This window comes from Tiliqua scincoides, chromosome 4, assembly GCF_035046505.1.
Source record: "Tiliqua scincoides isolate rTilSci1 chromosome 4, rTilSci1.hap2, whole genome shotgun sequence".
Lineage (NCBI taxonomy): Eukaryota > Metazoa > Chordata > Lepidosauria > Squamata > Scincidae > Tiliqua > Tiliqua scincoides.
Genome location: NC_089824.1, coordinates 165,547,514 through 165,571,647, shown reverse-complemented (window position 1 = coordinate 165,571,647; position 24,134 = coordinate 165,547,514). Strand labels below are relative to the sequence as shown.

Sequence of the window (24,134 nt, the reverse complement as noted above, 5' to 3'; positions counted from 1 at the left end):
GGGCAACGGAGAGTGTCCTACATTATCCTGTTTCAGGACCCCCGTGGATAAGGAAGCTCTAGTTGCCTCTGTAGGGTCCATGTGGGTCTGACCTGTGGGTTTGGGAAACAGAAGCCCTGAAGCTAATGCAGGACAGTCTGTATAGCCTTGTTGTAATTTACTCTTTCTTTTTTGGGTAGTCTAAAGTGCACAAAGCTGAGAGTCTGCTTGTCGACTTTGAATCATTTATTAATTTTGTGTACTTTCATTTGTCTTTCAAACATAAGATATTTAAGACTTTGCGTAGATTTTCTGTGGATACTCATAATATGTGAGGAGCAGTATCCAACAGTTACCAACTTGTCATAGTTTTTCATACCAGATAGTAATAGAAACTTATTCTACATTTACTGAGACTTTGCTAGCAGATTCACTGGACATTAATTGCGTGAATTAAGCCAGCTTGGAAAGACTGCTGAAGGTTTAGGGATTACGTTTGATCACTTTGAGGGTTTGGCCTCCCTGGATTAACCGCCTATTTTATATTGCAGGCAGCAAGGTGCAGCTGTAATTCAGGCACACTTGGCTAGTTTGAAGAGAGTGCTTTTGTTTGGTACTCTTTGTCTCTGCCTTTGCAAGCTAAGCTGTGTCTCGTGATAGTCTTGTATATCCCTGCTTTTGTTTAATTTTGAACTGTAAAGGAGTGTGTGTTGCCATTGTGTTAGTGCTGCTGTTTTTGTTATTGAATGCTCGCTCTGGTGTCTTTCCAGTTAAGCTCTGTGTACCTTTTGTCTTTGAAAATCAATGGAGAGCAAATAAAAAAGAACTAGTTTTCAGAGGTACCTTTTGCACAAAAAAGCCTTTTATACTTGCTGGTGAAGAGGAGGTTTCTGGCAAAATCCGACTGGGAGACACAAAATGGCTTGGACTCTTATTAAGCTCTAGTCATTTTTGTGTGTGTCTCTTTAGAATACTGTAGAAATGCACCATAACTGCCTCGCCTCTGAGCACAGAAACCAGATTCGAACGCTTTGTGTTGCCTCATACTGGAGAATCCTAACATGGAAAGGAGGAGGCTTTCTCTGGGTTTTTGCAGGATTCTCAGTGTAAGATGTTTTGCAGGATGTTTAGTGTCAGTGTTTGAATAGTCTAGCTTTGTCCTATAGGTACAGTGACCATTCAAAGATTAGCAAAATAGAGGATCAATCCTGGAAGCCTGGAAAGCTGAAAAGGTTTTTAAATTATGAATATGAAAGTCGGAAATGGTAGGTTAGTATGAATGAAGCATGCTGACACATCTGTGACCTTGTGTCACAACTTCGAATGCAAACACAAAAGTTCAAATAGAAATAATTGTAAGTAACATAAGGGAATGATGGCCTGTGGAGGAAGACAATGGAAAGAGATTTAAATAATAAATCAAGATATCATCCTAACAAATGACTCTGTAACACTCTTTCTCATGTGCTTCAGTGATGGATCGATTCTAGGGTTCAGACGCATCTGGAAGTCTTACATTCTGACCTGTAAGCACTGTCCCCAATCCCAGATGGTTGAGGGAAGCTAAGGTTATTCAGGACTTGATACTGAACATTCTGTGTATGCTTAGAAGTACTCCTTTTCCCCTATAGTTGAAATAACTAAGTTGTTGCTATTGATTCTGATCCTCAACAGACTTTTATCCTCAGCCAGAAGACATGTGCCTTCTATGAATAATCATGTTCCCTCTCCATGCTTCCTAAGAGCTGGTTTATGCACATTAAGTGGAAGAAGCTAGAAACGGCTTTGCCATCATGAAGTGTAGTACCATTGGTCGTGTGATTCTTCTGCCTGGAATGAGGAAGTTTCCAAATCAGGTGGAAGACTCAAATAATGGTGACCAGCATTTCACACAATGCCCCCTCCCCCGTTTCCTTCAGTATGCAAAGCATTCTGTGGCCCTGCTTCCCCACTTCTTATTTTCATATTTTCTTCCCCTCCTTTTTTGATTGCAGGAGTACCTGGCTCCTTGCCTGCTCTGGCAACAGTGGCAGCAGCCATTCCTCTGGTAGTACTGATAGTGGTGGCAGTAACATTCTATCTTCTCCCCAGCCTCCCTTTGGCCATATGGTTTTTCCAAAAGGTAGCACTCTAGCCGGGAACTCTGAAAAGGAAGCTGTTTTTGCCAAAACTCAAAGGAGGTTCTAGTTCTTGCAATGGTTCCTGTATCCAGAACACTTGCAAAAAACTCAAAGCAGGTCAAAAGGTAGCAAAGTTAGTGCTTCCTGTTGACCTCTCCTCAGTTTTTCCCAAATGTGCTGGCTGCCGGAGGCAGCTTGCGAAGTGCTTCTTCACCCAGTTAGGCTTTAAACTGGGTAAATGGGTGTGCAGAGGGACACGGGGAAGGGGTTCCCTGTATCCACAGTTTCAGGTACCCATTCTGGAACCTCCACAGATACTGGGGCACCACTGTATAAGGTGCAGAAACGTTTCACTGTTATTGCTTGTCAGCCACACTAGTGGCTCTTCTTGTTGGCCATAACAGAGGAAATGTGGGAAGCGTTATTTTTTCTACTGTACCAAGCACATTTTTCTGATTTCTCCCCATTTTGAGGAATAGAAACTTTTTTTTATAAGAGTCTGGATGACACATTTTCCAGATCCACAATGGAAATGTATAATTTGAGTCATTTGACAACACTTCTAGAAACAAAGTCATATCCTGTAGAGAATGTGAGATGCAGAGAATGAAAAATTATTCCTTATAAAAGAAGATGGATGGCCATCCTATCTGTGAACACCTAACTTGAAAATATGTGGACTATCTGCAGATTTAATTACTCTAACCACATGGTGGGCATAAGAAAGATTGGAATGCCTAACTTTAGTCAGTGAAACGGGGTTTTGTCTCGGTCAGAGGAAAAGGTATGCGTTCTATAGCACAAATATCCAGGCTGGAATGTCTGCTGGACTGACTGGCTGCAATCCTAACCACACTTTCCTGAGAGTAAGCCCCATTGAGCAAAATAGGACTTACTTCTGAGTAGACCTGGTTAGGATTGTGCCCTAAGTCTCAGATTTTGCTGAAGCATCAACCAAGATATGGTGAGAGTAATTGAGGTTCTATAATTTAAATGATGTTCTGGCTCTTTTACTATATATTTAACTGTCCTGATTACAATTAGCAGAGAACAGCATGTCTTGCTTCAGATGCAAGGAAACAAGGTCAGCTTGGCGGTAGTTTGCTGAATAGTTGTTCAGGAGCATTCTGGATTTTACTATGGAGGCCTCTTAATGGGCTCAGCCACACTTACCTGCAAGAGTACTGTGACTTTCAGAGTGAATTGCCTCTTCCTCTGTCTACTGTAGCATTTTTTTTTAAAGCAAAGAACACTGTTCATCATAGTGTTACTTAGGTCTTTAATGCAGTAGTAAGCTGTGGCAGGGTGTACATTGCTCTGTTTACATACTTCCGGTATCTTTTAACTGCTTGGTAGAGTTTTTGGCAGCTTCCTCATATGCACCCTGGCATAGATTGGTGCAATTACTTTGGCTTGTTAATTTTATATTCATTTGTTTTTTATTGATTTGTTCTTCTCTTTTAATTATTGTATCTGCTGTTGGAAGAATAGAAAAACATGGGAAAATGTGTACTGCATTCTTCAATTTTGAAAATAGTTGCCAAAACCGAGCTTCATTTTCACCACTGTTGATTGTGTGTATTGCCTACGGCTGCATTCATACATACATTGTTTGAGTGGTTCAAGTGCTGTGAAGGTGTACTCACCATTGTATACAGATGTACAATTCCCTGTCCCTGGTCAACTCTGGGGAAACAGGTTTTGTCAGGAGTCAGTGGCACACAGCACTGATAGGCTGGGTTTGCAACAATGCAAACCTGCTTTTTCTCTGTACTTCCACAAATCATCAGTTTTGCAGCTTTCGTTAATTTTTTTATGAAGCAAAAAAGTTTAAATGAATAAATGTTCTTACTACAGTTTAAAAAATAGAAAGAAAAAGCTCACTGTCTGCTTGAATATTGGAGGGGAGGAGCAAGATAGACAATTGGGATCAGAGTGTTTGTTAATAAGTCTGTCTAATGCAGTGGTCCCTAAGTCCTGTTTGGACTTTGGGAACATACTAAGTGTTGGTGGGGCGGGGCCTGGGCCCTCTCTGTAGGCCTCCTTGATGCTTGAAATCAATCTGATCAGCAATCAAAGCACACTTCCAGTTTTCACTTGAAAACCAGAGGGGGCTATGGGCATTCCAGGTCCTCCCCAAAGCCAGTGCGACCCTCCAGGTAAGGGGGGCAAGCCCCTGGGTCCCCGCAGCACCAGAACTGATGCAGTGCCATTGAGACACTCCATTAAGGAGAGTGGCCCACTTCCTGTTCCTGTGGTGGGTTGCAACCCACCACTTTAGGAACCACTGGTCTAATACATTGTGAAGATAGGGGAAATCAGGGTTGTTCCATGGGATGTAAACACATGCAAATTTGGAGGTAAGTTCTTTGGGGGTATTTGGCCTTGATGCTTGGTTATAAATATGTCTAGTAATCTCTCTGTATTAATGGTTCCCAAACTTTTTGGCATCGGGACCCACTTTTTAAAAATGACACTCTATCAGAATCCACCTGTGTTTACAAGTCTTAAAAATAATCTAGAAAGAAATAATAATTTTACTTATTTACACATAATAATAACCACAAAAATGATGCTCCAACATATATTTCTATATAATTTACACACGCTTGCAAACTGCAGGCCCAGAATTGCTGGACATTTCTGATTTTTGAAAAGCCTCAAGACTTGAGGCAATTAGTTATCTGATCCTTCCATCATCTGTGTTTTCATTGAAGGCTCTGCTCAGCTGCTATGGGACCTACCAAAAATCAGATTGCAGCCTACCAGTGGGTCCTGACCCACAGTTTGGGCACCACTGCTCTGTATGAAAGCAAGCACCTTATAGTAGTTTTACTGCTTCCATGGCAGTGAAAATCCATGCTTTCCAAAGATTATTCATTTTAATTGAAGTTAAATTTAAGCAGCAGCTTTTGCTGTCTGTAGACCAAGCAATAATTATCAACTCTAAAGACAGTAAGGATAGGCAAAATGTAGATGAAAATATAGGAAGGTTCTACTGAGTCTGCTAACTTCATATTCTACAAACACATGGAAGGCTCTAGAAACAATGCAAACACATTCAAGACTAATTTTGAAATATGAGAAGTACTTTTTCAACTGTTGGAATTTTGTCCTCTAGCTGTGTGTTAATATTATTTGCCTTGCATTTTCTTGCAGAGAACCAACTCCCATCTGGCTTTCCAACTATAGACATGGGCCCACAGCTGAAGGTAGTAGAGAAGGCCCGCACCGCCACAATGCTCTGTGCTGCCAGTGGCAACCCTGATCCTGAAATCTCCTGGTTCAAAGACTTCCTTCCTGTGGACACAGCCACTAGCAATGGGAGAATCAAGCAGCTCCGTTCAGGTAAAACAGCAAGGGCTTTTTGTTTTTGAGAATTCAATAATATTTCTTTATAGGAGTCAAATGCAGTAGTTTGTATCTGGTTTCTCACTCAACCCACGCTTCACAAGGGCATTCTCTTCCTGACATGAAGACCAGCAGTTTGTGATGCGAGTGGGAAAACAGGTTTCAGTTGATAGGATATCTCTGCATGTTGACAGGAGAAGCAGGGTCTTTGGAACATGCTTTCTTTTGCTCTGTCAGCAAAGAGGTGGTAGTTATCCTTGTCTCAGTGGTATACCAGAGATCAGAACTATATAGTGTGAGTCACTCCAGCTCTATGATGTAGTTCTGCTTTTAGGAAAAGGGAAGCACCTATCACTTTTTGTACCACATAGAACAACAAGTTGAAGGAACACAAGCCTTCATGCACTGTCCACCCTAGCACTGTGATTTATTCGATAAAACTGTTAATTTGAAATCAAGAGTTCTAAAATGAAATCCAGTGTCAGCCATGGACAAATGAGTTAGCTTCTAGGTTGCTCCAAGGCTGAGTAAAATCATTATTGTAAAGCACTTAGCACAGGGTTTCCCATAGTGTGGGCCATGACCCTGCAGTGGGTTGCAAACCCATGCCAAGCAGGTTGTGACCTGGGCCCGCCCGCCTGCCCTTGCCTCTGGATGCCTCCAAATTGGAGCAATTTCAGAAGCATTGGGAGACCCCAGAAACCTCTCCCAAGTCACGCTGGGTTGGCAACCTATTCTGTTGGCCTGCATAAGCCTCAGAATGGCCCACAGAAGCAATCAGAAGTCACTTCCAGTCACTTCTGCAGCCATTCTGAGGCCTGCGGAGGTCAATAGAGTTGGGTTGCCAGTCCAGCACGACTTAGGAGAGGCCTCCAAGGCCTTGCAAGAAGGAGCAGCACATTGCAACCCACCAGGGAGGACAGGGTGGGTCACAGCACCATTTGGAAATCACTGACTTGGCATATTAAAACATGCTGTATGAGTTGTCAAGAATTCGAATATTTCAGTCTGGCTTCTGTTTTTATCAAAAAGAGACGTTTCAAGGGTCCCATTATGTCCCTCTGAAATGCCTTCCCTCAAATATTGCTGGGCCTGCTAAGGGTGAGAGAGACTGTAACTGTGGTATCTGAGAAATACTCAATACCATCTGCAGGCAGTGCAACCACTAGAAATAGTGGTCTGACTCTTAGATTGGTACTCATCACACTTTGCATAAATGAGTTTATAATTAGCCCCTTGCTAACACCTGTTAGACCTCAGTCTTGAACCAGGCTCTCCCCATATAAAGCAGTGAGCACTAATTACATTGATACATTTACAGTTTACGTAATTTCACAATGACCTTTAGTTTAATCTCAAGATGTTTGCGCTGAAAGAAAATATCACCCTTGTTAATTTAACTTGAAAGGCACTATGCAGGCAGCACTGGAGAAGTGCATCCATGGATACTTGCTCTTCATACTTACTAAATCAGCATCCGAATCTAGGATTGAAGATGAGCAGGGCAACCCTTAGGCACATGCCAAGCTCTCAACAACATTCACATCATGTGCACTTGGCTGCTGCTGAGCAAGCTTGGGGGAAAAGTCTGCGTTTAAAAACAAAATGTGTTCTTCACAGCCATCACGGTTTTTTTCCTCAATGCAAACACTGTCTCAATTGAATTTCACTTGGGATTCAAACTCTATCATAGAGCTCCCTTGTTGTAGAAGACACTTGAATTTCCAAGGGGGTGTTTAAAAATCAATTGGTAGCTCATCTGCAGGCCTAGAGAGAATTGATTAGGCTGTGTGATAGTAAATGAGATTTGCAGACTTCTAAATAGCATGTTTAGGTTTAAGAACTGTAGGAAAGGGGAAGAAATCACAAAGCAGAATTAGCACATGCATCACAGTCCTAACTTAGCCTTTCCTATACTTGGAAATTTAATTAATTAATTAAATTACCGCTTATTTCAAAACAAGTGTGTTTAGGACTACAGTACAGAATCCAACAGCATTCACAGAAATAATGGGGGGGGGGGCAGAAAAAGCCTTTATACCAGTGGTCCCCAATCTCTACACAAAGGTAAGGGCGCCACTAAGTGCTTGCGGGCCCCAGCAAAGGGGATGGCTACTCGGAAGTGAGGGCAGTGACAGCACTTCTGAGTTCACCCCAATGAGGACTTACCCGTGTTCAGCAGCAGTGAAAACCCGAGTATTGCAGTGTCTTCAGCCACGGATGGGTAAGTCCAAAAACCCTCTTTTTTTACTTAGGCGGTGGCGACACAAACCCAGAAGTGCTGTTGCTGCCATCCTGCTATCACCTTAAGGGGGAATACGTTATTTCCTTCTGTCCTGGGGGTCGCGACCTCCAGGTTGAGAAACTGCTTTATACCATTGACACCCCCACACTTGCACTATTAAATGGTACTAAACTATATATTTTTAAACTTATTGTATTATATAATGTGCATTTCAGAACTGAGCTGTAACAAATATCTTCAATGTCTCCAATTACTGATAAAATAGACAGCTATTAAAACAAAAATCAGATCACATTCAAGCAATGTCTCCAAGGCTTATTTTAACATCTTTTACATAGAATCCATTATTTGCCTTGGCAGCGGTATGGCAAGCACCAGATCTGAAGTCAGTCTGTCTTATTAATGTATGTCTATTAAAAAAAAAAATCAGTAAGTTAGAATTCAGAAAGGAGTTCCTTTTTGCTGCCGCATCTCCCCCCCACCCCCACCCCGGTATCCTTGACAGAGGCTGGTATTTCATCTCAACAAAAAGAAATAACTTTATTCATTTGACTGCACATGGCTCTAAAGTCTGCATAGAGTAGATAATGTTGCTACTGCACAGCTGCTGCAGACTAGGACCTTCCCAGGCAGAATTTGTAAAATATATAATTTATTTTAAAATGCATATTTCATATAACCAACCACACCGGATTCTCAAATACAGGTATAACCTAATTATCCATGGATTTTTCACCGTGGTTCTCCAGTGGGATCTCCATGTCCTTCTTAGTCCTTACAAGCGGGTAGCTCCTCCCTCTCAGGTAGGCAGGCCAGAGTCTTTTGGTCATCCTGACAGGAGGGGCTGCCTGGACTCCCCAGACTGGCCTAGCCTTTCCGCAAAGCAGGACAGAGCTGGGTTCAGCTCTGCTGAACCACCCCCCACTGGAGAAGCTAAGAGGGTATTTTATTTTATTCTTTTTAACCTAACTCTCCAGCCTGGAGGCTCCTGCTTTAGAACAAAGCATCGAACCTATTTTGAATTTCAGTGCTGGCTTTCAGAGAGTTCCCAGCCAAACCTATTTTGAATTTCAATACTGGCTCTCAGAGAGAACTCTCAGAGAGTTCCCTTTGTTTTACCAGAGCAAGATAGCAAATCTGCTCTTGAATTTCTCCATGGAGCTCCATGCCCCTGCCAAGAGGCAGCAGCTAACCAAGCCCATGCCCCATGCTCCATGCCCCTGCCGAGAGGCAGCAGCTAACCAAGCCCATTTTCAGGGCTGCCCTCACTTGATCCAGAGCAGCCGCACAACACGGGCGCACCCGGGCTGCCCTCATCTGACCCCAGGGCAGCCCCCCCTCCCAGCAGCTGCACACCCAGCAGGTGTTCCCGCGTCTCCAGCCGCTCGCCCCCCCACCTGGCAGGGGCGAGGCAGGCTTGCCCGTGAGCGCTCCGTCCGCAGCCAGACTCCGGAGCCGCTTTCTCCCAGCAGCAGCGGGGTCACAGTGCTTCCTCCTCCCCTCCCCATTGTCCCCAGGCACCACGCAGGCGGTGGGCGCCATCTTGGATTAGCACCCAAAGAGCGTGAAGACCAGCCCCCCCCAAGTGGGACAGGGACGGCAGAGGCAATCTCGCGCGGTCTGTGCAACCACTTGAGCCACCTCCAGCTGCAGCAGGAGAGCGGCGGCGGAGAGGACCATGTGGAGACTGGACCGGACTTTAGAAAAGTGGTGAGCTCGCCCCAAAATGGCAGGCACTCCCCCCTCACACATAGCCACCCCCAACGAGGCCCCTGATGTGCACACTCCCCGCACGGGGCTCAGCGCCTTAGGCTGGGGATAGCTCTCCAGGGCCATCCAGGTCATGTCCAGGCCAGTGTCAACGCTGCCATGGAGGCACAGCAACCATGGGGGGGCAGAGCACCCACCCACGTGGCTCCCAGCATCCATCCCAGAGGAGGAGGACGAAGATGAACCCACACTCCCCCCTCCAAGAGGTGCCAGACGTCATCCGTGCGCAGTGCCACCCCCGAACACACCCACCTCCAGAAGCAGGATCTGGACGAAGTGAGCTTCCACGCCTCATCTGCGGAAGAGGGAGAAATATCAGGGGACAAAGTTGAGACACACAAGCCCCGCCTCTTCTACCCTGAGCAGTTTAACAGGTTAATCTCAGGGGTACTTCAGGTGTTAGACCTGCAGTCTAAGTGCCCCGAGAATACCGGGCCCAAGTGGGGGTCTCCAGCAGTCTTCCCAAACCAGCAGGAAACCCCCCAATGGTTTCCCTTCCCTCCTTTCTTCCAACAACTGGTGGATAAGGAGTGGAATAACCCAAATAGGGGCAGGGACCCCAGCAAGCCTTCCACCAGGTTCTACAACCTTCTCCCCAGAGGTCATGGCCTGCCTCAAGTCACCCCTAGTGGACGCCCCAGTAGCAGCACTGGGATCCCCAGCTGTCCTCCCCACAGACAGTGATGGTCTCCCAAGGAACCCCACAGACAAGAAGGTAGAACTAGCCACCAAGAGGGACTTGAGGCCTCCTCCAATGCGCTGCGGGCCTCTGCTTCCCTCTGCTCCAGAGTGTTGGTCCTTTGGCTTCAGCAGTTCAGTGAGACCCACAAGCTACGCTCCAGGGCTCGCTCGGATATCAGAAAGATGGCCTCAGCTGCCGTCTTTGTAGCAGACTCAACAGCAGATGCCCTACAGTTCTCGGCCAGGGCCATGGCCGCAGGAGTTGCTACGCGCCGCAGCACCTGGCTGCATAGCTGGGACATAGATGCAACCTCACATGTCAGGGTCTCCAGCCTCCCCTTCCAGGGAGCCAAGTTGTTCATGGATGACCTGGACCCGCTACTGGTGGAGTCCAGGGGTAAGAAGAAGGTACTGCCCACCAGGGAGAGGAACCCAAGGCCTGCCCAGTGGTCCCAGTGCCGACTCTTTCAGCCATCAAGGAGCTATCAACCCATTACCTCATCCTCGGTGGCCCCTTTCAGAAGTCAAAGACCCGTCTGGCACCCAAGATGGCCAGCCCACAAGCCCAGAGGACAGCAGTCCCAGCGCTTTGGCGCAAAGGGCCCAAAGTCTCAATGCCGACCAACCATCCTCATCCCACATCATCGGTGGAAGGCTGCAACACTTCGCGGACAGATGGGACGAGGTGACCACCGACCAGTGGGTGCGGGACACCATCTGCTGGGGGTATGCGCTGGAACTCCATGTGACTCCCCCCAACCGGTTCCTACAGGTCCCCAGACCCAAGTGCCCACTAAAGCACGGCAAGACACTCGAGGCAATCCAACACCTCCTACAGGTCGGGGCCATCAAACCAGTTCCTAGGGAGCAGCGGGGGGCCGGGGTGTACTCCCACCTCTTCACTGTGCCCAAGAGATCCAGCGGCACCAGGGCCATCCTCGACCTCAAGTGGCTCAACAGATGGATACGTCAACAGAAATTCAAGATGGAAACCCTATGCTCCATTCTGATATCCATTAGAAGGCACAGCTACATGACCTCGTTGGACCTCCAGGAGACATACCTTCAATTGCCCATATTGTCCACCCACCGCCGCTACCTCAGGTTCTGCTACCAGAACCAGCACCATCAGTACAGGGCACTCCCATTCGGCCTATCTTCAGCACCAAGGACCTTCACCAAAATCCTCATCTTGCTGATTGCACACTTGCGCAAAAGGGGCATGGCCACCTTTCCGTACCTGGACGACGTCCTTCTGAGATCTCCCTCACCAGAGGAGGGCGCCCTACACCTGCACCAGACCATCCCAATGTGTCCAGGACCACGGGTTCCTCATCAACTTGGAGAAGAGTTACCTGACACTCTCACAGACCATAGAGCACCTGGGAGCAAGCATGGACACCTCCCAGTTCAAAGTTTTCCTGTTCCCAGAATGGCGGGCCAAGACTGCAGACCTGATCAACGCTGTCCTCCGCTCCCCCAGACTGGATGTACTGATGTTGGCCCGTCTCCTGGGCATGCTGACCTCCTGCCAGGACATCATTCCCTGGGCCAGGTACAGGGCACGATCCCTCCAGCACCTGCTGCTGCCTTTCCAGTACTTCATCGTTTCCAAAAGGAGCAAGCATGTCAGACTGGACCCCCTCACTCTCAAGGACCTTCAATGGTGGACGCAGCCACACAGGTTGGACCACGGTTCGTCCATCCAGATACACCACAGAGCCGTCCTGTTCACAGACACGAGTCTCCAGGGATGAGGGGCCCACACCTCCAAGGAGGTAGCCCAGGGCCGCTGGTCCCCAAGCAAGAGGATGGCTCCCATCAACCTGCTAGAGCTGAGGACCATTCGACTAGCCCTGCTGGCCCTCCCCCGACTCAGGGGTCAGGACGTTCTAGTGTACACCAACAACATCGTGGCAGGGGCCTACATAAACCGTCAAGGGGGCACCAGGTCAGCAGCGCTGCAGAGGGAGGTACACAGGCTGATGCTGTGGGCAGAAAAGAACCTCACCTCCATCAGAGCCGAGCACATCGCCGGGCTGCAAAACACAGTAGCGGACTGGCTGAGTCGCCAGGACCTCAACCATTCAGAATGGAGACTTCACCCACAGGTCTTCGCTTCAACCGCCAGTTCGGTCCAATGACCATAGACCTGTTCACCAGCAGCCACAAACACCAGCTGCCGAGGATCTTCTCCCGGGGTCGCTGCCCGGAAGCAGAGGGGATGGACGCACTCCACCAATGGTGGCCACGAGGGATAACATATGCCTTTCTCCCCACAAAGCTCCTTCAGCGGGTCTTCACAAAGGTCAGGCTAGAGCAGGCAGAGGTCCTCCTCATAGCCCCAAACGTAGCCCTGCTGACCCTGGTACCCAGACTTGCGGGAGCTGGCCATCTCCCCACCCATTCCCCTCCCCCAGTGCCTGGACCTTCTGTCATAGGGCCCAATCCTTCACCCACAGACGGCCAAACTCCATCTAGCTGCCTGGAGATTGACCGGAAAAGACTAACCAAGTCAAGCTACTTCCCAGCCGTCCTTTACTACTCTCCTCTCCGACAGGAGAGGATCGACCAACCGGGTCTACAGCAGAACCTGGAGGGTCCTAACCAAATGATGCCAAGTCCGAAATCTTGACCCAGAAAGGATCAGGGTCAAGGACTTCCTGAGCTTCTTCCAAGCAGGCCTCGACAGGGGCCTCAGCACGGCCACCCTTAAGAGACAGGTCTCAACAGTCGCCTCCATTCTGGGGTCCCCCAAGGGAAGGGCCCTGGCGTCACACCCGCATGTCAGAAAATTTCTCAAGGGTGTGAGTCTCCTCAACCTATCCCCCGTGACCAGGGCTCCCATGTGGGACCTGACACTGGTGCTGAGTGTGTTGACGAGGCCTCCTTTTGAACCTATGGCGATGTGCTTGCTAAAACTATTATCACAGAAGACCGTCTTCCTGGTGGGCGTGACTTCCGCCAGAAGGGTGTCAGAGCTGGCAGCTCTCTCCATAGCCAAGGAACTCTGCCAGATCCAGGAGGACAGGATTGTCCTCCGCACTGACCCTACCTTCCTACCCAAGGTGAACTCCCTGTTTCACCGCTTGCAGGAGCTGGTGCTACCCACCTTCTGCTCCAACCCTTCTCATCCCAGAGAGCGGGAATGGCATGCCCTCGATGTGCGTTGGGCGGTGAGTTTTTATCTCTCCAGGACCTCAGGCCACCGGCGTTCAGAGGCCTTGTTCCTCTCATCCGGCCTAGTGACCAAGGCAGGAAGGTGTCTCCCTCCACCATTTCCAGATGGGTTAGGGAGGCCATAGCCAAGGCCTACAGGGCGTCCGACAAGGACCCCCCCCCCAAAGGCATAGTGGCCCACTCCCTCAGGGGGACTGCCACCTCAGCCGCATTCAGGGCTTACCCCTCCCTGGAGGCAGTATGCAGGGCAGCTACCTGGAGCTCGCCTAACACATTTATCAAGCACTACAAGATCGACGCCTTCGCCTCTGGGGATGCAGCCTTCACAAGGTGCATCCTCCAGAGTGTGGCTCTATAAGCTTATGGCAGCTCCCACCCTTGAGGAGCACTGCTTGGGCACATCCCACTTGTAAGGACTAAGATGGACATGGAGATCCCACTGGAGAATGGGGAGATTTGTACTTACCATGAATCCCCTTTGTCAGTGGTCTCTATGTCCGGATTAGTCCGCCTGCCCTCACAGCCATAAAAAATAAAAAAAAGGAGGAGAAACAGACATGCTGAACACCAGAATGGTAAAGTCAGGGGGACACAGTACAGTGCAGAGTAGCAATAGACCTGGGGTAGGGCCCCAGGCCACCTGGGCCCATTCTGCACTCATCCCCCAAGCCAGCACACAACGCAACACGTGACACTAGACAACCACCACTACAGTGCATCCGGATGGACACAAGACATCTGTCATCAGGGGCGGGGCTCTTCAAGCTTGGACAATCTAGGGAGTCCAGGCAGCCCCTCCCCGCAGGATGACCGAAAGACTCTGGCCTGCCTACCTAAGAGGGAGGAGCTACCTGCTTGTAAGGACTAATTCGGACATGTAGGCCACTGAGAAGGGGTAAGTACAAATCTCCCCGTTTTGTCTCATCTTGTTGAGAAGGGCCCTTTCAACTAAAGGAAAAAAGTCATTTAACAATAGCCTCGTTAATGTGGGAGAGGGCAGCCGGCAGACAATCCATCAATCGTTCTCTCTCCAGACACTTAGAACAGCTTCACTCTGAGGCAAACAACTCCTCTCTTCCCCCTGAGCACTTAAAAGTGTGCTGCTAAGTGGAAGTGATTATCACCTTCTCCATCCTTCCCCCCTCCCGCTGTGGCTAGGAGTGAAGCCTTTCTAAGCCTAGAGAGAGACTATCTGCCTGATGCATTACAAAGGTCAGCAAAGCTGTTTTTAAATCAATGAGCAAAAAGACATTATTTTTAAAATGGATTTGCTTTAACATGATTTTTTGCCATCCACATGAGTTCTGGGAATGGAATGCTCGCAAATACCAAGACTCAAGTCCCAATCCTATCCAACTTTACAGCACTAGTGCTGCTACGATGCAGCCCTGAGGCAAGGGAACAAATGTTCCTTTACCTTGTGGAGGCCTACATAACTACCCTCCCACTACAGGATGCAGCGCGCACACCCCACTGGCATGGCCACACCAAACTGGATAGAATTGGGTCCTCAACCTGTAATTTTATCCAGCAATACATTCACAGATGCTGCTCACCAATTGCCTTTTTTCAAGGAGATGCCACATCCTTGAAACAGAAGCATTTCCCAGTTCTCTGGCTGCAACATAATACCTTTGGGAAAAGAAAGTTATATCCTTGTATGCAGAATCCATGAGATTTAGAGTGGAATAGAATTATGTGAATGTTACGGGCACCTGTTGAATAGTGTCTGTGACATTTACTGATAAATGGCACAATGCTCTTCTCTCCCTTCTCCTGTGACAGTGCTCTTTTCATGATTATTTCTAGAGCTTTTTTTTTTTTAAAGGCTGGGCACTCCTACACTGTACCAGTCAGGTGCAGGAGCGCTCATGCAGACCATTAGAAAGACAAAAGTGGCAACAGCAGCAAAGCTTATACCCTTGTCTACAGCAGTGCCCTGGCATTTTGTGAACTTCCTTCATTAAAAAAGCACAACTTCTTGAAAGGTTGTGTGCTTTCCCTCTCCCAGCACTATTGTGCACCTATCCCAAGCGAATTTTAATTGTTGTGGGGAAAGTTACACACAGGGTATTTCTTGACAGCAAGGCTCTTCCTCTTGTAACAAAGCTGTCTCTTTCCTCTCATCCTACATGAGATACTACCATTGGATGGGACTAGGGGCCCAATCCTATCCAATTTTCCAGTGCCAGTGCAGCCATGCCAGTGAGGCTTGCACTGCATCCTGTGGAGGGATGGCAGTCACAGAGGCCTCCTCAAGGTATGGGAACATTTGTTCTCTTATCTCGGGATTGCATCAGTGCTGGAAAGTTGGATAGGATTGGGCCCTAGCATAGTACAGAGAAGGGAAAGTCTAGCTTTTTAAAAATCATCTGACTAGCCTTTAGTAATCTTTCTTGCATTTACTGTTGATGAAAAGTAATCCAGGTCTGGACTGTGATTCTCATTTTCTCTCCTGCAGTCCTTTATTGATTATACAGGGCTGGACAGGACATTTTTTTGAACTCCTCTTCTTGCTGCAACTGAAAGTCAGCTCCTAAAATTAAATACTGTGGTGGACCTTCAGGAAAGAGGAACAGGTTGACTGAACTGCACAAGATTCAGTTTATGAGCATTCAGTTTAAATTTGGCTAAAGATAACTAACCCCAGGAAAGAGAATAAGGTTAAATTATTTGGACTTTAGAAAGTGTATATCATATGGCTAAATATGTAAATAGACCCTATTGTTTTACGCCTTGTTTCCAAAATCTCACACAACTGGAAAAGGATTTATGTTAGATGCACAGTTTGCGATTTTTTCACTTTTTCTTCAAATAAACAGCTAGGTCGAGAGATCTGTAGCATAAGAATTTGGCGAACTTGTCTCTCTGTTGCTCCCAATTGATTATAAAGATTTAGAATTAATAACTTGTTTTATCTGTTTTCCCCTTTCCTCCACATGGTACTCCCATTTCTGTTCTTAAAATAATAATGTAAAATACCATAAAAGCATATTAAAATTTTCAACTGACAAGGCTAAGGTAGAGGATGTGGCAGTGTCAACCTAATCTAATGGTGTTAATGAAGATTCACGATACAGAAGCAGGTACCCTGGGCTGAGTCCAGATGGGAGCAGATGCAGGTACCAAAGCTAAAACAGCCAATCAAGATAGTGCACTTGGCAAAGTTTTGATGATCAGATCAGTGGCATCACTAGGCTGGTGTGAGTGGTGCGGGCTGCACAAGATGACACGCTGAGAAGGTGACACACTGCCTGCCCACCCGCCCACCCTTCTGCTCGTCATGCGCTTAGGAAGTGCGCGATGCCACAGGAGACTCCAGCCAAGTTTGGAGGTTCCTGCCCTTCCTTATGCACACTTCCTAAGCAGGCGGGAGGGTGGGGGCGCATCACCGCTCCCGGCAGAGCCTCTGAGAGGAATTTTATCAGGGGTTACAAAGTTTCTTTTGGGCCCTTTTGCAAAGTTGGGGGTGAAACAGCTGGGGAGGATGGTGACAGGTGAGCAGAATGGGGGCAGGGAGGGGCAAAACAGTGTAGGGTAAATACAACTGGAAAAGTCTTTGAAAGGGCGGGACAGATGGAAGAATCTTTGGAGCCCAGGTCTATCCACACATGTAGCATTGGCAGTTAAATACAGTAATTCACACTCCTAACTCTCTCAAAAATCTTTTAAATATAGAAAATCATGTAGAAAATTACCATAATCATATTTAGACTCACACTAGAATGGACTTTGTCCTGTGCATACCAAAACTTGCTTATGCAGCAACTGTAGCCCCGCAGTTGTGTCCCTGAGCTCCTATACATTCCTTCATGGTAACCGTTTCACAAGCCAAGGAGTTACTGTAGTAGGCCGGTGCCCTCCCAGGTTTGACACTGTGCTAAGGACTGTCATGTATGCATTCTTCAGCCCAGCAGATATGGCTTGCCAGTAGCTGCAAGGCATATCTGCAGCTGCACAATCATGGTAGCTGCATCCCATGTGGGCAACAAGTCTGAGTAGACAGGAAAATGTAAGATCCCAAGAAATTTCTGGGCCCTCTGCTTTGACTCCTGGGCCCCCCTTTTGACCTTGGGCCCAGGTACAAATTACCCCCTTTACCCCCCTCTCCTAGGCCATGCCTCCCAGTGCTCGGAGTGGGTGACACAGTGCCTGCCTGCCTTGTGCTTAGGAAGCACCCGATGCCCAGGAGCCTCTGGCTGAGTTTGGACGTTCCTGCCCTTCTAAACAAACGGCTGGAGGAAGGTGTCGGTACCACATGTGCGACACCACAGGAGCCTCTGGCCTTTGTAAGGAAGGGAGGAGTCTCTGAACTCAACTGGAGGCTCCTGTCTCATTGCTCAGTTTCTAAGTGTGAGGCAGGCAGGCAGCAGGTCACCCCCTCCCAGTGCTGGGAGGGGAAGGCATGGTGCCCAACTGCCACATGATGCCCCAGGAGCCTCCAAATTCGGCTGCTGCGTGCTTGTGTGTGGGAGGGAGCACAGCTGACTACAGGGCAATGGGCTTGGAGACCCTTGGGCTGGCCAGAGTTGCCTTCTCCTGGGCACACTGCTCCTTTGCATGGGTTCGTGTGCACCCCTGAAGCGCCTTCCTCCTCTTCCCCCATCCCTGCTGCTCCCCCCTCACTCAGCCAGAAAGAGGGCGATTGGTCTGTCTGGAGGGAAGGAAGGACCAGTGCAGCAGTGGTGAGGCAAGAGCCCCCATCTCAGACCTTCAGCGTTCTCTGGTCAGGCCACCCTGGACCAGCTGTGTGCCCATCCCTGCCAGCGCAGCAGCCAGGCAAGCAGGTAGGTAACAGCCACCCTCCCTGGAGGCACTGTAGATCCCTGACAGGCTCAGGGTTGGGGGCTGGTGGAGGAGGAGGGAGGACGTGAGGGAGTCTGCCTGCATGGCCCTGGGTGACACACAGCCCAATCCTATGCCTATCTGTTCTGAAGAAAGTCCTATTATAAGCAATGGGGCTTACTCACAGGTAAGTGTGGATAGGTTTACAGCCACAGGCAGGACTGCAGGGCAAGCTGCTTGCCCTCCTCACATTACATTGCACAAGGAGGGGTTTGCAAGTCTCCCCCCAAAGCCTTCCAGTGGGAGCCTCTACCTCCAGACATTGGGTGTCACCAGTGAGGGACTGAGAGCTCAGGAACACAGCTATGTAGTGCCCTGCAAGCCTCCTTGGAAGTCAGCCCCATTGTGTTGAATGACTCCCAGCACATGAGTGTATAGCATAGGATGGCAACCTTTGTGTCTAAGGCTGCTATCCTTACACACTTACCTGGAAGTAAGGTTTAGTTAATTCTGCCAGGCTTACTTCTGATTAGACACGCTCAGGATTCTGCTGCCCTTTCCCTTTCTAGGAACAAGCAGCATCACTGAACAGAGTGGGAAAAATATCATGTTATATCATTCAATGCATAATTTCATACAGAATGCAATGAAACAAACGACTTCAAAATATCTCTATCCAAAGTTATAGCCAGAAAACCCAGCGGGGGTGGGGTTATGGTGCATCACCACTCCCACCGCCCAGGGTGTTGCCCCGCCCACTGCAAGGGAGGAGGTCCATCATGCGGGTGGTGCACTGGCCTCCCTCACTGGGTAATGCAAACCCTAGAGATGCCACTGGATAGTTGGCCAGTACCAGATCTGGAAAGCAACAAGCAAGATATTGCTTTTGCTACTAACGACAAAAATGAGGAGGAAATATAGTACAGAAGACATAGTCTCTTGGGAGACTTTGGGACCTTGTAAGTCTTTGCAGGGGAGGTGCTTCTATGGTGGTGGCACCACTGCCACGCAAGAAGAGTTAAAAAAAAAACCAACTTAGCAGGAGGTCACTATGGCCCTCCAGAGGGTGCAGGGAGCCTGCAGTCCTGCACGTCAGAACATCTCCAGAATGGGTCACAATCACATTTTGGAGCAGTACTGGGGCATGATGAGACCTACAGAGGAGGCCATGGGCTCTCCGCACCCTCCAGAGGTCTATAGCGACCCTCAAGAAGTAAAAAAAAAAAACCTTTTTATGCCGTGGCAGCGGGAGCACTGTCACCAGAGTCACAATGTTGTCATGCCCCTTAAGGGGCTAGCGATCTTTTTTCCTTGGCTGGGTCATCACAACATAGTTTGGGAATTGCTGGCATAGGTCGCAAGAGGTAGTTGAGAGAGATGTGAGGAAACCAGAAGTGAGCTATTTAGGCATTCCGAGCCTCTTAGAGACAGCTTGCAGTCATGCACAGCCTCTGCGAGGCTCAGAAAAGCTTCCAGAGGCAAGGGGAGCGCAGCTTCCCCTCATCTTCAGAGGCTTCGTAAAGTGTCATCCTCTCTTGACAATGGGTGTGTTGGTCCGCATCCCTGTCGCTGAATGACGCACAACTGTATTAGGCTTTGAGCAATGGAAGTACTGGGTAGAAGTTGGATGAGGGATTGTAATTCATCCACTGTTATCCACTTGTATGCATCCACTGATACCTGGGGTCCACTTTATAAGCATGTAAAAAGTAAAGGGAAAAAAATAGCTTCCCTTACTGTTGTTCAGTGAAACCAGTGTTTCAGAGCTCCAGGCAATCTTCTGAGCTCCCTGCAGCTTCTTCTGAGTTGCACAGAAGCCCTTCTCTTCTCCCATGAATCAAGAAACATTTTTGGATGAGTATGAGTGAAGAGAAGGACCTCTACATGACCCGAAAGAGGCTGCTAGGAGCTCAGAAGACTGCCTGGAGCCCTCAAAACACAGCTGTTTCACTGCACAGAGGAAGCTATTTTGGACTTTACTTTCTACATGTTTTTAAAGTGGTCCCGCAGTTTCCATAGGGAGTCCAGAATGGATCCCTCACAGAAATAGGGGATGCCTGTACCGGTCTAGGTGGATCATTGGTCTGACCTGGCAGAACTCTGGTCTTCACTAAAATATCACTTCATTGGGTTTGTGAGTTGGGAAGCTGCACTAAGCTTTGTGGCATTTATTTCACATATTCAGCCAGTGATCCTGACCAGCGTCATAAAAGTTTTTGGAGAGTAAGTTAAGCTTCTCTTGTGTCACATTCTCCACATTGGTCTGTGCACATAAGCCCTCCAATAGGGTATTGTTCTGCTGCATCAGAGCCACTGCACAGCTCTGGCAGAAGTTATCTTATGAAATCTGAAGATTACTTTAGTGCAAAAGAAAGATGAGTCAGTTGCACTTTAGGGAATCCATTTTGAGTGTGTGCTGGATTCCTTATCTTTGTATAGATAATTTCATATAGCGTTTTCAGTGACTGGGGTGGGTGCGTTTCAAAGATCTGCTTGGCAGAATCATAAAACAGGTGCTGTTTCAGCCAGTCAGGTGACTGGCATGAATTCCTAGGCTCTGTTGTAGAGGTGTTCAGTGTTTGTTAATTGCAAAGGTGGGGGTGGATATCTCAGTCTGGATTCAGAATCTTTAATTGCAGTAATAATTGGGAGACTGGGGAGAAAAATGGGCATGCAGCAAATTTTTCTATTGAGTGAGAGGCAATATACCCCTTTCTTGCTGTCAGTACGAATCATGAGCCGTGCAAGTCTCTGTGATGAGAACTGTTCTGTGAAGGGGAATGGAATGGTTTTTTTTTTTTTTTTTAAGACAAATAGGCAGCAGATTTATTATGGCAGAGATTACCCACAACTACAGCAATGGTGCAAGCCTTCTTGATGCTTCACTCATCTGAGGACAAAAGCATCAGCAAATATAAGCCAACCATAAAGTGAAAATGAAATAATGTCATCCTGACTGTGAATGCTAAATGAAGCAGCTGGAACAGTTTTTTCTGATTAAAAGCCAGGGCTACTGCCTGAAGGAACAGGCACTAGGAGAGAACTAGGGAAAGAGATCATAAGTGTAAATATTTTAATTACCTTTTAAGAGGCAAGTTAAACATGCTTAAAATATGCCTTCTTTGTATTTACAGAAACTCTTTGAGTGTCTTTCTTTGTTTCCTATTGGGTGATCAGTGCTGTGGATAATGGAATGTGGGGAGCAGTTAATCTCAGATACACAGCACTCGTATCTTACTGGTATTTATTGATCAATACACGGAACATGATTTGACGCTCTGTGTCCTGTTTAACCCTCTCTTTCTGTCTGTTTAAACTCCCCAGTTTTCTTTGGTAAGTGCTTGGTGTTCAGATGTGCAAAATTTGCATCAGACCAACACATACCATGAATGCTTACAAATTAGATCTGCATGAATCTCCCTCCCCTTACTAACAGCCTTCATTTGCACAAAATAAACCAAGGGGACAAAACTGGGGATCAGAGGGGTTTGTTGTTCATTTACATACACAGGTCTCTCTCTGCACAGCTGGACCATGCTAATGAAAAGGCCCATGACTGAGCAAACCCTTGTATGTAACTGTGCTTCTGCTTGATGCTTTGGAACAGTGAGATTCATGACCAAGCCCTCCTTATAAGATGCTCTCATAGCATGTGAAATATATTCAGCTCCCTTATAAAGAGGGTAGGGATGCCTTCCTCTATCTACCACACAAATTTTGCAGAGCATGCTTAATCCTGCATTGACCCCATTGAAAGCTAGAAGAAAGTTTATTTACTTTTCTGATTTGAAAATTCAGTTGTTTAGGCTACCAGTTTCAGAGGTAACCTGGTATAATGTTTCCCTAAGTTATTCTTATTTGTCACTCAACTTTAAGTTTCAGTTAAAAAATCAGATTTTGTCCCCAACGGTCCATGTAATCTTAAACCAAGAATGTGCTTCACTCCAACTGCCATATTGTTCTCCTTACACACTTGCTCTCTCAATCCACTCACTCCGGGACACTTTCAGCCCCATCTTCTGACAGAATGAAAGGGCACATCACCCATCTTTCCAGTGGCTCTACCATGTCAGCTGTGAATGCTAGTGGTTTTACCTAGTAATCAGCACCCCTCTTTGTGCAGGACTAGCAAGATCTTAACTGGAAAAATGGGACCAGACGTTGTGTTCTTGGTAGCAAAGAGCTTTACTAACCTCTTGAGGGCATCACTCTGACTTGTTACTGCACATCCTTTTTTTCTTATTTGTTTATTCCTGTTGTGCTAATACAGATTCTAGCTTTGAAAAACTTTCTACTTTTTAGTTATTATTTTCTTCCTTTCCTCTTTGTACTAACGCTTTTCTCTAATCTTATTTGCATTCAAATTACCTCACCAGGTGGTACACCAATCAGAGGTAAGAATGCTAAACTGTGCCTCTAGTTGTCATGTCACTCCATTTCCTTTTTGCCATGCCCCCTCCAGCAGTACCCCATCTTCAACTGTTCTTTCACTCCAGACTTTGTCGGCACACATGCTCATCTGCAGCTCCACCACTTGTGTGCTTGTTTTTGTTTATTTTTAGTGTGGCACCTTGTAGAATCATCCATTGCAGGTGTGCACAGGTCAAAGGGGGTTATTCAACGGGAAGTTTTCACAGTAAAATATGCTGCCCCTTGCTTCATGCCATAGAGGGCTCCAAGCTCTTGGATCTTTCAGATTCAGTCATCCTCTGAGGCAGCAAATCTAGGCAGGTTTGAACCAGCCACCATGGTACTTTTGAAGGATGTAACATTTTCAGAAAGGAACCGTGAAGACCTTTCTTTCTGCTACTGCTGACAGTAATGGAACTAACAAAAAGTAAACAAATTTTTGAAATGTCAAATAAATCTGGCTTGGGGATAAGCAGTGACTGTCTCTGCAAGCTGCAGGTGCACCCTTCCAGTTTGTTGGCCCTTCTACTATTGAAGGTAGAGGGACGAGATGTAAGAAGTCAGCTCCACCCCTTCTGAAGCCTGACAAAGACCCATGATGCCGTAATGTAAAGATTTGTTGTGAGCAAATGATTGAAACACAAATCTGACTGTTTTAAGTCTTCAGCCCACCTCCAATTTGACAGCAATGCATTCCCAGGTCCTGCTTGTCTCACTGCCTATATGTGCTAGTAATTTTTCTAGCCTAAACACTCTTGGGGCCCTGGAATTACTTTCAAGGTGATAATCAGTGCTGTGTAGTGTAAGTGATCTCTTATGATTTCTGTTACTGCTGTTGACTGACCCCTGAATTTCCTGATAAACTTATTACCACCACTAAATTACACACTCTCATTTGTCCAATGCCCCCCATTCTTTCCTTCCCTCTCCCTTTCCACTGAATCACTGCTGGAAGTTAATAATCCAACTCTTTGGAACTGGTTCTGTTGCTGGGGGTTAATGTTTTCAGTTCTTGTTAAGTGATTTTGGAGCAAACGTAAGTTGCTGCTTCAAGTGTATTTACATTAAGTTGCCTCTGTGAAAAATCTGGGTCAGGGAAAACACTGTAGACCTCATTTTGATATGAATGGATTTCTTTAACTGTCATCTTCACTTTGGAATTTTCTGAGATTGGCAGCTGTGATGTTACAAGTTCTTTAAACTATTTCTCCACTTCCATCACAAATCTTAAAAGCAAAATGACAGACTGAATGCTGAGTTGCCAAGCAGGCCGTGCTCCCAGCCCTGTATATGCCCATGGCAGCCTGGGCCTTTCCCTGCAAATAACTACCATGTGTTCCCCTTTTTTTTAATCAATGAGGACATTAATGACTCAGCACCAAAGCCAAAAGGATGTTCCATGCATCCTTCTTGGGAAAACAAACATCTCTATAATTAGAATCATCCATTTCATAAAACATAAATCTCCCCATCTGAGTCCTAATGAGGTGTTTTAAGAACTGCCTGACATTATTTAAAATGTGTGCATTCCATTTTAATGTCAAAGACAACATTTCTATAACTGCCAACAGCCACCTTTTGGCATCTCATACCAGAATTCTATCAGACTGACA

The 24,134-nt window shown here is 47.1% G+C and overlaps 1 protein-coding gene across 7 annotated transcripts in view; it reads left to right on the top strand.

Moving 5' to 3' along the window:
* The window catches only part of PTPRF (protein tyrosine phosphatase receptor type F), a 182,558-nt gene that overhangs the window by 48,296 nt on the left and 110,128 nt on the right, over nt 1–24,134 (top strand). For all 7 annotated transcript variants that reach the window (XR_010794327.1, XM_066624235.1, XM_066624234.1 and 4 more), the window contains exon 2: nt 5,259–5,447. Coding sequence is in view for 6 of the 7 variants with exons in the window: in XM_066624235.1 (XP_066480332.1) it covers nt 5,294–5,447 (154 nt within the window). In the remaining variant the exon portion in view is untranslated. The remainder of the gene's footprint in view (nt 1–5,258; nt 5,448–24,134) is intronic.